The 14,635-nt window shown below is 38.1% G+C and overlaps 1 protein-coding gene across 1 annotated transcript; it reads right to left on the bottom strand.

The window, feature by feature from the left end:
• Positions 1-369: 369 nt before the first annotated feature.
• Positions 370-12,651, bottom strand: kynu (kynureninase). The gene is made up of 13 exons (XM_082137330.1): positions 12,310-12,651; positions 11,471-11,591; positions 10,817-10,899; positions 10,574-10,635; positions 10,417-10,488; positions 10,149-10,223; positions 9,627-9,773; positions 4,183-4,281; positions 3,983-4,056; positions 3,836-3,888; positions 2,939-3,024; positions 1,565-1,822; positions 370-590 (listed from the first exon to the last, which is right to left on the bottom strand). Exons 1-13 carry the CDS (start codon positions 12,497-12,499, stop codon positions 471-473), a joined length of 1,440 nt encoding a protein of 479 aa, XP_081993456.1. The 5' UTR covers positions 12,500-12,651; the 3' UTR covers positions 370-470.
• Positions 12,652-14,635: the final 1,984 nt, after the last annotated feature.

The raw sequence follows: 14,635 nt of genomic DNA, 5'->3' as shown, positions 1-14,635 counted from the left end.
ACTTTTGAATGTTCTCTGAACGTTACTTTTGAATGTTCTCTGAACGTTACTTTTGAATGTCCTCTGAACGTTACTTTTGAATGTTCTCTGAATGTTACTTTTGAATGTCCTCTGAACGTTCTAAAACAAGTAGAAACATAAAAAAAAACGTTAGACGAACATCCAACTACATGAACGATGATGCATAAATGTTTTTGAGCTAACATTTTGAGGACATTATTAAACATGATAAAGGACATGATAACTTTTATTAGCATTACTGGACGAACGTTTGTTCATAACCTTGCCAGAACGTTCTCTGTTAGCTGGACTCTACATGAGATATTTTAGCACAAAATCCTTTGAAATCCATCAGAACAGAGGCAGACGTGAAGAAAAAATGTTTATTGGCCATGCAAACATTCACATAATGGACTCTCTCTCGTGATGTTTCACAGACAGCAGCCAATAAAAGCACTCGTCCACCAGTGTTATTCTCGGCTGGATCTCAGCACTGATCCCAGAACGCTGATGAAGCGATGAACATCAGTGAAGGAGTTATACAGCGGCACCGGAGCCACTCGCAGCACGTTAGGCTCTCGCATATCACACTGAAAAACAGCAGACACACACTTACAACACACACTTACACCCTCAGAATACACCGTCTGTAGGAGTGTAACACACCCCCACACTAACGCGGGGCTAGTTGTCACACACCTGTTTTAAATACTTCTACACATGCCAGCATGGCGAATCTTAGTGTATTTACTACCATATCTACACTATATAGAGAATAAATTGTGCCAAAATTCTGAAATCTTTGGAAGATATGACTGAACATTTATTTAACCATAGCAAAAGTAAATTTCTCACTTGTGTTTTTTTTTTCTGTTTTTTATTTATTTATTTAAAATGAGACAAATCTGTTATTATATTAATCTTATATCTGTCATTTAACAGTTGATATAGTTCTTTAATGCTTCGCTAACCAGTAGAAGACACTAAGCCGGGTTTAAACCCCAGTTGTGCAGGCGGGGCATGTTGTCACACTGCGTTACAATGAGCCCCTATTAGAACTTACTATTATATTCTATAATTCTATGAATTCTATTGAGAAACCATGCGAAAAAGATGAATAAAGACTGAGAGTCAATGTTGAGAAATTATTAATTATTATTATGTTTTGAACTATGCTGCTGTGTGTTTGTTGTCCAACTCAAAAATGTGTTTATTTTTAATGATTAAAAAATGCCATTATTTTATATGAAAAAGCTAATAATTGTATTTTATTGAGAAAATATTTTAGTGTGTGTGTGTGTGCGTGTGGGCGTGTGTGCGTGTGCGCGTGTGCGTGTGTGCGTGTGTGCGTGTGTGCGTGTGTGCGTGTGCGCGTGTGCGCGTGTGCGCGTGTGCGTGTGCGTGTGCGTGTGTGCGTGTGTGCGTGTGCGTGTGCGTGTGCGCGTGTGCGCGTGTGCGCGTGTGCGCGTGTGCGTGTGTGCGTGTGCGTGTGCGCGTGTGCGTGTGTGCGTGTGCGCGTGTGCGTGTGTGTGTGTGTGTGTGTGTGTGATGAAGCGATACGTACAGCGACTCCTCGTTTCTCCAGCTCTTCATACACGGCTCTGATTGGTCGAGAGAAGGACAGTGACAGCTGACAGCCTCTCTGCTCGGGGTCAGAGGGCGTGATGATGTCAACGCAGGGTTCACCGGGGTCAGAGGTCGTGATGATGTCATCGGGGTCAGACTGGTCTCTGGTGTAGTAATGCGTGATCAGAAACTCCAGATACCCCGTCAGAAGCACAGACTTACTCCTCAGATCCTTCATAGTCGTCTTATTAAAAATCTGGACATCATATTTACAAAAGAATGAATACAAAATACGTCATCATGAGTTATGATCAGATTTAGGGAATCGGTGAACAAAGAAATCTTCAAATCTAAGTTGCAAAACATGGAAGACCATTTGTTGAATAGGATCCCGTGACACTGAGATATAAAAAATTATATCAAAAAGTAATAGATGCACGAGATGCAATATATGTGTTATAATGCAATTCTTCGTGAACTTTCAGCCGGAGTGAAAGGAAGATTATACGGATGTGTGTGTCCTGCTTCATGATCTATTCTTCAGATTACTCAGTTTATAGTTTTATTGCATGGTGTGTTTTCTGTGAGAGCTCTTAATCTCAGTGGGATATTGTGAGTTCATACTTTTTTGTTGATAAATTGTCACAAAACACACATACAGAAATGTTCACAAAAAAGTAATATCAGTAAAACCAGCTCGTTGCATGATGGCTGTCAGTGTGTTTTTAATGATTGTTGTCAGCAGGGTTTGAAATTAACCACCCGACAATTTGGCTATTCAATTTTTAAGTTACCGGCCATTCAGAACTTCTACTAGACAAAACAAGAAGAAATGAACCAGATTAACTACGTCACAGCTATATATATATATATAAAATAAAGTTTGGATTTCATACATTCATTTCTTATTCAAACTAAATGTATTTTAGGTGGACAGATCAAAACTTCAAGGATGTTGGAAAATAACAATGTATTTTCTGTAAATCAAATGCTTTTTAATCTTCACTGTTGCTTCAATGCAAATGAACAAGCGTGCCGTTATTTGTTGTGCAGTGACATGTGTGTTCAAGCCAGATATGAGCAGATTCTGCACAATACACTATATTTAATATATCATGATGACTCACGAGTATTTGTGCTAAATCTGCATATTTGTCTTACACGAACTTCCCCAGCAAAGTGAGTAAATATAATAAGTAACTCGCCAAACTGGCTCGTGATTTGACAGCGTTACTCGCCACAGCCGATCCTTACCCGCATTTGAGTGTTTATTTCAAACCCTGGTTGTCTGTATGTTTCATGATGGTTGTTGTCAGTGTGTGTGTTGTTTCAGTGTGTGTGTTGTTTCAGTGAGTGTGTGTTGATGTCTGACCTCTAGACTGGCCTGTAAGGGACACACCAGTAACATCGGCTGATTGGAGAGACGAAACCCATTAACTCCAGGCTGAAGCTCCATTTCTGAGGGAACATTCATCCACACTCTTCAGAAATATACAGTCAAACCAAACATTATTCAGACACTAGATATAATTTATGATTTTTTTTTTCACTAGTGTGTGCAGGACACTATAGTTCATTTATCAGTGAGGAGAGCAAAATAAAGTAAACTGTGACATATTAAACCCAAATATTCTACATTCAGTGACTACCAGTAAAACTTTGGGAGCAATAATGATTGGGACACTTTGAGCTGATCATGTTTTGCTGAAGTGTGTTGTCTTTAATTGCTAATGCTCTTTTTACACACAGACTGAACAAAATGAAGCATTGCTTGGTGATTGGTTGAGCTAAACTGGTATTATCTAATTGTGTAGTTAAATTTAACAGCTGACAGATATTAAACATAATTCATGTGTGAGACAGTCTAACAGAAGGATGGACAAAACCAGTCAAATATCAACTGAGTTCATAACTCTGAGTTCTGCTCATATTTTATTACCATTTTCTAAACTATAGCGAATAAACTGTGATGATGTGAGAAATGTTGGAGGTGTCAGAATAAATTTTGGTTTGACTGTATATATAAAAATAAAAATATTCACACTTCAGGTAGGATGAGACGGACTTTTGTCAACAAAAAAAAAAAATTATATAGTGTATAAATGTATCAACACCTACTGTACAGCTACTCTACAGTAACAGTGTGTAAGAGTGTGTAACAGTGTGTGTGTCCACAGGGTGTCAGCAGAGAGCAGGCTTGATTTCCCACAATCCCTCAAAACTTACAATTAACATGATCATCTTTGTGATTCAGAAGTGATTCTCATACCGTTGTTCATGAGGAATCTGGTCTTCAGGTCGTGTCCCCACCAGCCCGTCAGTCTGAGACACACACACACACACACACACTGTTAGCGTCTCATGCTCTTTATGTTATCTGTAAGTGTGTGTTATAGAGCCGCTGTGTAATACTCACGTGGGTCTGATGCTGTGAGCGTGTTTCTCATGTATAAATGCTCCTGCCAGACCACCGGCCCCTGAGTTCACATACTGAATAACACACACACACACACACACACACCACTGACTCTGATGCATCATGGGATGCTTCAAACATTCAACACAAATACAATCAATCCACAAAAGCATTGATATTTCACACAAAACAACACTGACCTTATAGGAGCACCAACAGGCAAAATCCACATTCCAGTCGTGAAGTCGCAGTTCTACGTTTCCTACAGCGTGTGCACAATCAAACCCTACCAAACACCCCTGAACACACACACACACACAGTCAAGTATAGCACTTTTTACAACACAGATAGTTTCAAAGCAGCTTTACAGAGATAACAGGAAAATAATGCAACAAAGTTTTTTCTAGAAGAAAATAGCGTCACAGTCCAGCTTAAGTAAGTTCAGTGATGGATCATTTTTATTTTAAGAAGTTGTTAATTTAGTGTATAATAATTTAATGTAATATGTCGTTCAGTGTAACACTTACAGTAAAGAGAGTGAATGTGTGGTTTCAGTGTAACACGTACAGTAAAGAGAGTGAATATGTCGTTCAGTGTAACACTTACAGTAAAGAGAGTGAATATGTCGTTCAGTGTTACACTTACAGTAAAGAGAATGAATATGTCGTTCAGTGTAACACTTACAGTAAAGAGAATGAATATGTCGTTCAGTATAACACTTACCGTAAAGAGAGTGAATATGTCGTTCAGTGTAACACTAACAGTAAAGAGAGTGAATATGTCGTTCAGTGTAACACTTACCGTAAAGAGAGTGAATATGTCGTTCAGTGTAACACTTACAGTAAAGAGAGTGAATATGTCATTCAGTGTAACACTTACCGTAAAGAGAGTGAATATGTCGTTCAGTGTAACACTTACAGTAAAGAGAGTGAAAGAGAGTGAATAAGTCGTTCAGTGTAACACTTACCTCAAAGAGAATATGTCGTTCAGTGTAACACTTACCGTAAAGAGAGTGAATATGTCGTTCAGTGTAACACTTACAGTAAAGAGAGTGAAAGAGAGTGAATATGTCGTTCAGTGTAACACTTACCGTAAAGAGAGTGAATATGTCGTTCAGTGTAACACTTACAGTAAAGAGAGTGAACATGTCGTTCAGTGTAACACTTACCGTAAAGAGAGTGAATATGTCGTTCAGTGTAACACTTACAGTAAAGAGAGTGAAAGAGAGTGAATAAGTCGTTCAGTGTAACACTTACCTCAAAGAGAGTGAACATGTCGTTCAGTGTAACACTTACAGTAAAGAGAGTGAATATATCGTTCAGTGTTACACTTACAGTAAAGAGAATGAATATGTCGGTCAGTGTAACACGTACAGTAAAGACAATGAATATGTTGGTCAGTGTAACACTTACAGTAAAGAGAGTGAAAGAGAGTGAATATGTCATTCAGTGTAACACTTACAGTAAAGAGAGTGAATATGTCGTTCAGTGTAACACTTACCATAAAGAGAGTGAATATGTCGTTCAGTGTAACACTTATAGTAAAGAGAGTGAATATGTCGTTCAGTGTAACACTTACCGTAAAGAGAATGAATATGTCGTTCAGTGTAACACTTACCGTAAAGAGAGTGAATATGTCGTTCAGTGTTACACTTACAGTAAAGAGAATGAATATGTCGTTCAGTATAACACTTACCGTAAAGAGAGTGAATATGTCGTTCAGTGTAACACTAACAGTAAAGAGAGTGAATATGTCGTTCAGTGTAACACTTACAGTAAAGAGAATGAATATGTCGTTCAGTATAACACTTACCGTAAAGAGAGTGAATATGTCGTTCAGTGTAACACTAACAGTAAAGAGAGTGAATATGTCGTTCAGTGTAACACTAACAGTAAAGAGAGTGAATATGTCATTCAGTGTAACACTTACAGTAAAGAGAATGAATATGTCGTTCAGTGTAACACTTACCGTAAAGAGAGTGAATATGTCGTTCAGTGTAACACTTACAGTAAAGAGAATGAATATGTCGTTCAGTGTAACACTTACCATAAAGAGAGTGAATATGTCGTTCAGTGTAACACTTACAGTAAAGAGAATGAATATGTCGTTCAGTGAAACACTTACCGTAAAGAGAATGAATATGTCGTTCAGTGTAACACTTACCGTAAAGAGAGTGAATATGTCGTTCAGTGTAACACTTACAGTAAAGAGAATGAATATGTCGTTCAGTGTAACACTTACCGTAAAGAGAAACAGTAAAGAGAGTGAATATGTCGTTCAGTGTTACACTTACAGTAAAGAGAGTGAATATGTCGTTCAGTGTAACACTAACAGTAAAGAGAGTGAATATGTCGTTCAGTGTAACACTTACAGTAAAGAGAATGAATATGTCGTTCAGTGTAACACTTACAGTAAAGAGAATGAATATGTCGTTCAGTGTAACACTTACAGTAAAGAGAATGAATATGTCGTTCAGTATAACACTTACAGTAAAGAGAGTGAATATGTCGTTCAGTGTAACACTTACCATAAAGAGAGTGAATATGTCGTTCAGTGTAACACTTACAGTAAAGAGAGTGAATATGTCGTTCAGTGTAACACTTACCGTAAAGAGAATGAATATGTCGTTCAGTGTAACACTTACCGTAAAGAGAGTGAATATGTCGTTCAGTGTTACACTTACAGTAAAGAGAATGAATATGTCGTTCAGTATAACACTTACCGTAAAGAGAGTGAATATGTCGTTCAGTGTAACACTAACAGTAAAGAGAGTGAATATGTCGTTCAGTGTAACACTTACAGTAAAGAGAATGAATATGTCGTTCAGTATAACACTTACCGTAAAGAGAGTGAATATGTCGTTCAGTGTAACACTAACAGTAAAGAGAGTGAATATGTCGTTCAGTGTAACACTAACAGTAAAGAGAGTGAATATGTCATTCAGTGTAACACTTACAGTAAAGAGAATGAATATGTCGTTCAGTGTAACACTTACCGTAAAGAGAGTGAATATGTCGTTCAGTGTAACACTTACAGTAAAGAGAATGAATATGTCGTTCAGTGTAACACTTACCATAAAGAGAGTGAATATGTCGTTCAGTGTAACACTTACAGTAAAGAGAATGAATATGTCGTTCAGTGAAACACTTACCGTAAAGAGAATGAATATGTCGTTCAGTGTAACACTTACCGTAAAGAGAGTGAATATGTCGTTCAGTGTAACACTTACCGTAAAGAGAAACAGTAAAGAGAGTGAATATGTCGTTCAGTGTTACACTTACAGTAAAGAGAGTGAATATGTCGTTCAGTGTAACACTAACAGTAAAGAGAGTGAATATGTCGTTCAGTGTAACACTTACCGTAAAGAGAAACAGTAAAGAGAGTGAATATGTCGTTCAGTGTTACACTTACAGTAAAGAGAATGAATATGTCGTTCAGTGTAACACTTACTGTAAAGAGAGTGAATATGTCGTTCAGTGTAACACTTACCGTAAAGAGAAACAGTAAAGAGAGTGAATATGTCGTTCAGTGTTACACTTACAGTAAAGAGAGTGAATATGTCGTTCAGTGTAACACTAACAGTAAAGAGAATGAATATGTCGTTCAGTGTTACACTTACAGTAAAGAGAATGAATATGTCGTTCAGTGTAACACTTACCGTAAAGAGAGTGAATATGTCGTTCAGTGTAACACTTACCGTAAAGAGAAACAGTAAAGAGAGTGAATATGTCGTTCAGTGTTACACTTACAGTAAAGAGAGTGAATATGTCGTTCAGTGTAACACTAACAGTAAAGAGAATGAATATGTCGTTCAGTGTAACACTTACCGTAAAGAGAAACAGTAAAGAGAGTGAATATGTCGTTCAGTGTTACACTTACAGTAAAGAGAGTGAATATGTCGTTCAGTGTAACACTAACAGTAAAGAGAGTGAATATGTCGTTCAGTGTAACACTTACAGTAAAGAGAATGAATATGTCGTTCAGTGTAACACTTACAGTAAAGAGAATGAATATGTCGTTCAGTGTAACACTTACAGTAAAGAGAATGAATATGTCGTTCAGTGTAACACTTACAGTAAAGAGAATGAATATGTCGTTCAGTGTAACACTTACAGTAAAGAGAATGAATATGTCGTTCAGTATAACACTTACCGTAAAGAGAGTGAATATGTCGTTCAGTGTAACACTTACCGTAAAGAGAGTGAATATGTCGTTCAGTGTAACACTTACAGTAAAGAGAGTGAATATGTCATTCAGTGTAACACTTACCGTAAAGAGAATGAATAGGTCGGTCAGTGTAACACTTACAGTAAAGAGAGTGAATATGTCGTTCAGTGTAACACTTACAGTAAAGGGAGTGAAAGAGAGTGAATGTGTGGTTTCAGTGTAACACTTACAGTAAAGGGAGTGAAAGAGAGTGAATATGTCATTCAGTGTAACACGTACAGTAAAGAGAGTGAATATGTCATTCAGTGTAACACTTACAGTAAAGGGAGTGAATATGTCGTTCAGTGTAACACTTACAGTAAAGGGAGTGAAAGAGAGTGAATGTGTGGTTTCAGTGTAACACTAACAGTAAAGAGAGTGAATATGTCGTTCAGTGTAACACTTACAGTAAAGAGAGTGAATATGTCGTTCAGTGTAACACTTACAGTAAAGAGAGTGAATATGTCGTTCAGTGTAACACTTACAGTAAAGGGAGTGAAAGAGAGTGAATGTGTGGTTTCAGTGTAACACTTACAGTAAAGGGAGTGAAAGAGAGTGAATATGTCATTCAGTGTAACACGTACAGTAAAGAGAGTGAATATGTCATTCAGTGTAACACTTACAGTAAAGGGAGTGAAAGAGAGTGAATATGTCGATCAGTGTAACACGTACAGCAAACAGAGTGAATATGTCGTTCAGTGTAACACTTACAGTAAAGAGAGTGAATATGTCGTTCAGTGTAACACGTACAGTAAAGAGAGTGAATATGTCATTCAGTGTAACACTTACAGTAAAGGGAGTGAAAGAGAGTGAATGTGTCATTCAGTGTAACACTTACAGTAAAGACAGTGAATATATCGTTCGGTGTAACACGTACAGTAAACAGTGTGAATATGTCGTTCAGTGTAACACGTACAGTAAAGAGAGTGAATATGTTGTTCAGTGTAACACTTACAGTAAAGAGAGTGAATGTGTTGTTCAGTGTAACACGTACAGTAAAGAGAGTGAATATGTCATTCAGTGTAACACTTACAGTAAAGGGAGTGAAAGAGAGTAAATGTGTCATTCAGTGTAACACTTACAGTAAAGGGAGTGAAAGAGAGTGAATGTGTTGTTCAGTGTAACACGTACAGTAAAGAGAGTGAATATGTCATTCAGTGTAACACTTACAGTAAAGGGAGTGAAAGAGAGTGAATATGTCATTCAGTGTAACACTTACAGTAAAGGGAGTGAAAGAGAGTGAATGTGTCATTCAGTGTAACACTTACAGTAAAGACAGTGAATATATCGTTCGGTGTAACACGTACAGTAAACAGTGTGAATATGTCGTTCAGTGTAACACGTACAGTAAAGAGAGTGAATATGTTGTTCAGTGTAACACTTACAGTAAAGAGAGTGAATGTGTGGTTTCAGTGTAACACAGAGTGTGAGCTTGACCTGTGCGTGTCCAGCGCTGGTGATGGTCTCGATCTGGAACAGCTGACCGGTGTAATACTGGACTCCACTGAGCATCACCAGAGCGATGGACTCGCCCTCCGACTCGATGAGTGACACGATGTCCTCCGTCCTGATGGTGTCCTCACCCTGAAACAGCCAATCACAGCCCATCCTAGCCCGTCACAGCCAATCATAGCAGTCACAGCCAATCACAGCCAATCAACATGTCACAGATCTCAGTGAGGTCACTATATCCAGGCCTTAAAACATGCAAGAAATAAAAAAGCAAAACGGATGTATAGAATTTTTTCATCCTTTTCTTTTTGGAATTTTTTGTAAGTTATCCCCTGTATCATTTTTTTTATTTCTATTTTATTCTTTTATCTGTTTCCTAATATGCTATTATGAGTGTAATAGATAATAGTTGAATACATTGCTATCCTCTGTAAGTGTATGTTGTTAATGTTCTGTTATGCAAAAAAACAAAACAAAATTTAAATGGAGAAAAAGAAAAAAACAAACCTGTCTGGGTTTGATGATCAGCATGCTGTCCGCCACATTCATTCCTCTCAGCTGGATCTGCGACTCGATGGCGTACTGCAAGATGCACACACACACACACACACACACACACACACACACACACACACACACACACACACACACACACACACACACAGTGCTTTTATAAAGTTATTGATGCTTTTTCACACTTGATGCTTCGAACTCTGGATCTGAACGTGAGTTTGTCGTTTCTGAGGTTAAAGAAACGCAGTGTAGGCTAACATACATGATCTGACGGAAAGGCCTTGTCCTCCAGAAGAATTTTATGGCGTTTTGGTGTCGGTTTGTAGAAGGAAAGCTGAGAGAATCATAAAAAGAGGAGAATACTGTTAAAAAAATCAACACAGAGACAAAAATATTTGCAAATGTTCTTGTTTTTCTACCATGAGAAGATGCAGATTGACTGTCAGTCCGTTCATCAGAGCCACTTCCTCAGGTTTAGCTCCTGTTTAAAGATAGTTTCACTAAATCAGAAGCTCCAGTGATTAAATGAGGTGGTAAAGTGCACTTTTTACCCTGTTTACCTTGACAGAACTTCCCACATTATATCTGGAGATTTGAATCAGAAACCCAGATATGAAAAGCAAAAACATCAAACTGTAGTAACTGAGAAACTCTTAAATTACCCACAATCTTGGCCATCGAACCCTCAAGGGTGTCTTCGGCCCAGGCCCAAGGTCGCGACCCCTGCGTGTGGCCATGGACGCCTCTGGAAACAACATGTGCTTAGGATTTATGGGGTTTCCTTCAAACCGTGGAAGAACATTTCAGAACATTTCTGTGATTTGTTTTAATTAATTTTCTATATCGATATCTGTTACTGTGGGAAAAAGATCAATGGAAAAAGAAAACTTCTTTAAGAACCTGTTAACCTATGACCTGTATGTGAAAAATATTATTTTTGAAAAATAAATCACCTTATAACCTGTTTTGGAAATGGTTAATAAAACAGTGGATGCTTTTCTGGTAAATAAAAAAATAAAATAAAAATAATAATAATTCAATTATATTAATACAAATAAAATAAGTAAATAATAAATAATAAAATATAAATAACAATATTTAAATAATAAAACATATCTAAATAATAATTTGTAATATTTCAATTAAATATTATATTAAATGTTGAAATTACCATATTATTTATTGTAAAAATGAATAAAAAGACAATAAATATAGGAATTATGCCTTTAAAAATAGTCACCGAAATGGCATTCTAAACCCTGAGACATTTTCACTGTGTTTTATTATCCGCTGATGAATCAGGACAGGCGACTCACATTTTGGCCCATTTCTCCAGCTCCTCATCAATATATTTTTTGGTGTTTTTCGGCTGTAGACCAAGTGAATTCCCAGCAAAATAAACACAATCCTCAGAACCGTCCACAAGTGACAGATCGGCTGAAAACAGACGAGAAAATCAGATGGTATATGAATCTGAGCAAATACTTTAAAAAAAAAGTTAAACTTTAAAGTTTAAAGTTAAACTTTAAAAAAGTTTATAAAAAGTTTTTTTTTTTTGGAGAAATAGACAAATTTACATAAAAAATAGGCATTGTACAAACAATATTAACAGTTTACAATTCTTAAAAGGCAGACGTAGTAGCTAAAATTACAATAAGTAACAGCAATGAAGTCTCAAATCAAAATATACCGTGAAGGCAAGGAAGAGAAAAAAAAAATTTAATAAAAAATTATAATAATATTTAAATTATTGAAAGAACAACATTTTTAGCAAAGTGTGTTATTGCAAGGGGTATCCAGGAGCTGTAGGGCACATAGCTCTTGAAGAAACTGCTGTAGGAGCTTTCTCATTTGAAAGGGTACAAAGAGAAGTAGCAAAAGCTTGAGTTCATTAGTAAAATAAGGAAAGGATGGAGGGGTTTTCAAAAATCTGCATTCATGAATGAAGTATTTAGCAAATTCAAAAAGGTTATTGACCAAGTAGTGTTGTGAACAATCTTTCTACAGTACAGCAAACTTAATTTGTTTGTATTCAAGGGGATTCACACACGAATCTGAGGTAATACTCCCTCATGACGATATAATCTGCGCGTCATATCTCATGTGACCGCTCATAAACCCATCAGAAGTGTGATCTGTGAAGTGTCTGACTCACCGTTGGGCAGGTCTGATGTTCTGGGCATGAGGAACTCGTGTCTCAGGTGTCGGAGCGGGTCGAGCCGGTCCAGGTGTTCTGCCAGCCGGCGTGAGGTGGGTCTACAGCTCAGCTCCTGAGAGACCCTGAGGATCATCTGCTTCGGGCTCTCCATGATCTCATCAGTCAGATCAACCTCAGATCTCCTCATATACTCTTATACACGTCCAGCCAGTCGAAGCTGCACAGATGCAGAGACTTTGACCGGTGAGGACACACATCAGGCCTGAGCTAATGATTTATAGAGGTCACATCATTTCCCGTGCTCGTCTTGATGGCTCTCACAACACACACACACACACACACACTTCCTGACGCTTTAGTGCATGATTGTTCCTCTGCACATGGAGCCACTTCTGCTTTCAGAGAACACTAGCCAGCAGAGCTGAAGACACACCCTCACTGAACCTCAGACTGCTTTCTATTTCTGATTACAAACCCTGCTATATCCCTAGTTCATCTAGTTAGTTTTGAAGTTCCCCTGTAGTCAATCATTTTATTCCTCAAAGGTGACATATTATGCCCCTTTTCACATATAAATCTCTGGTGTCCCCAGAATGTGTCTGTGGAATTTCAGCTTCCTTGCCTTGCCTTGCCTTGCCTTGCCTTGCCTTGCCTTGCCTTGCCTTGCCTTGCCTTGCCTTGCCTTGCCTTGCCTTGCCTTGCCTTGCCTTGCCTTGCCTTGCCTTGCCTTTACGGGTGTGAGCAAAAACGCGCTGTTTTTGTGTGTGACTCTTTAAAAGCAAATGAGCTTTAGCTCCGCCTCCGTTCAGAAGAGGGCGGAGCCTTTACACAAGCTTCAGAAACTCCATCAATAACAAAACAGGCCAATCTCACTCATCCAGAATCCCAGAATAACCAGTAGCGAGTGCAGCCTTACGGAGAGACTCAGGAAGAGCTTCTGAATGTTAGTGGAGACATTTCTGTAGTTGTTGTGGAGTTACATTGATCATCTCATCATCATGTTTAACTTCTCCACAAGTGTCCACAGTTCCTGAGGTGTTTATAAGACAGCGGTGACATGTTCTGGTCAATAGTGTTCAGTGCTCGTCTGTGCTCAACCACAGAACATCGAGAAACCGTAGCCAATGCGACATCTAGTGTATATATCTATACCCGCCCGCGCTCTCAGATCATTTGGACGCAGCTGTGTTCAAGAGGTAAAAATGATATAAATACTGTTCGTTTTCTCACACAAACCGCTCGTTTCGTGTCTTGGGCCATCAATGTGTACTTACGATGGGGAATTGTTTCATTTGGACGATGGGGAATTGTTTTAATTTGGACTCTGTGCATGCTCTTTGAGACAGTGACCATCGACCTGCATTATATGACTGACAGACAAGAACGGTTTGACCTAAAAATATCAAAATTGAAACTACTGCGGAAAAAAAGACACCTACATCTTGGATGCCCTTGAGGTAAGCTAAAACATACCAAAATTTAATTTCAAAGTGAACTATCCCTTTAAGAGCCGGTAATATTATAATAAGATCCTCTTCATTTTCCAGAAGGAGAGCGAAATGTGATCGGCTTATTTTATAACATGCTTGCAGAGAAAGGCTCACCAGAACACAGTTACTGGGTTTCATTTCCCATGTTTTCTGGGTTGGCAGAAGCACCGGAGACCTGATTATAGCACTTACACACGGGAAAAGTCAGATTTTCATAATATGTCCCCTTTAAAACTCATTTTTTATCACCAAAATTACATATTTAAACGTTCTTTCCTTGAAAAATCTTCATGTCTTAAAATATCTTGAATGTAACTCGACACCCTTGCCTCATTTAGTATGCGTGGTTCTATGAATATGCAAATGAGCCCCGCCTCCACTCACTCACTCAGCTCAGAGATCCACTGGTTGACGATCACACGTTGATCTGATTGGTTACAAGGTAGTTTGTGACGTCAGAAACACCAGCGATTTCAAAGCGTGTGTTTGAGACTGTCTTTGGTTCACTGCAGTTTTAAGGAGGAAATACTCAGCAATGCTGTCGACTTATGAATTTACACATGGTTTGTCTTAAAGCGTATTAAAAACACCACATAGACACATAAACAACATTAAAAGCTGGATTTTCACCACAGGGGGACTTTAACTATCAAAGTAGATGAATGAATGAATGATCAGGGCCTAGAGTATGTCACATTAAAGTTGGTATGAAATAAAAATTCACAAATTTCTAAATGCATGTTATTGTGAACAATTCACGCACTTAGCTCTCGACCAATCACAACACGCCGCTCCAGCCGACCAATCAGAGCACAGTGTGCTTTTCAGAAGGA

The sequence above is a fragment of the Leuciscus leuciscus genome (assembly GCF_965113295.1).
Source record: "Leuciscus leuciscus genome assembly, chromosome: 14".
Classification (NCBI taxonomy): Eukaryota; Metazoa; Chordata; class Actinopteri; order Cypriniformes; family Leuciscidae; genus Leuciscus; species Leuciscus leuciscus.
Note: the sequence above shows the minus strand (reverse complement) of the source record. Positions and strands in the feature narration are given on the sequence as shown.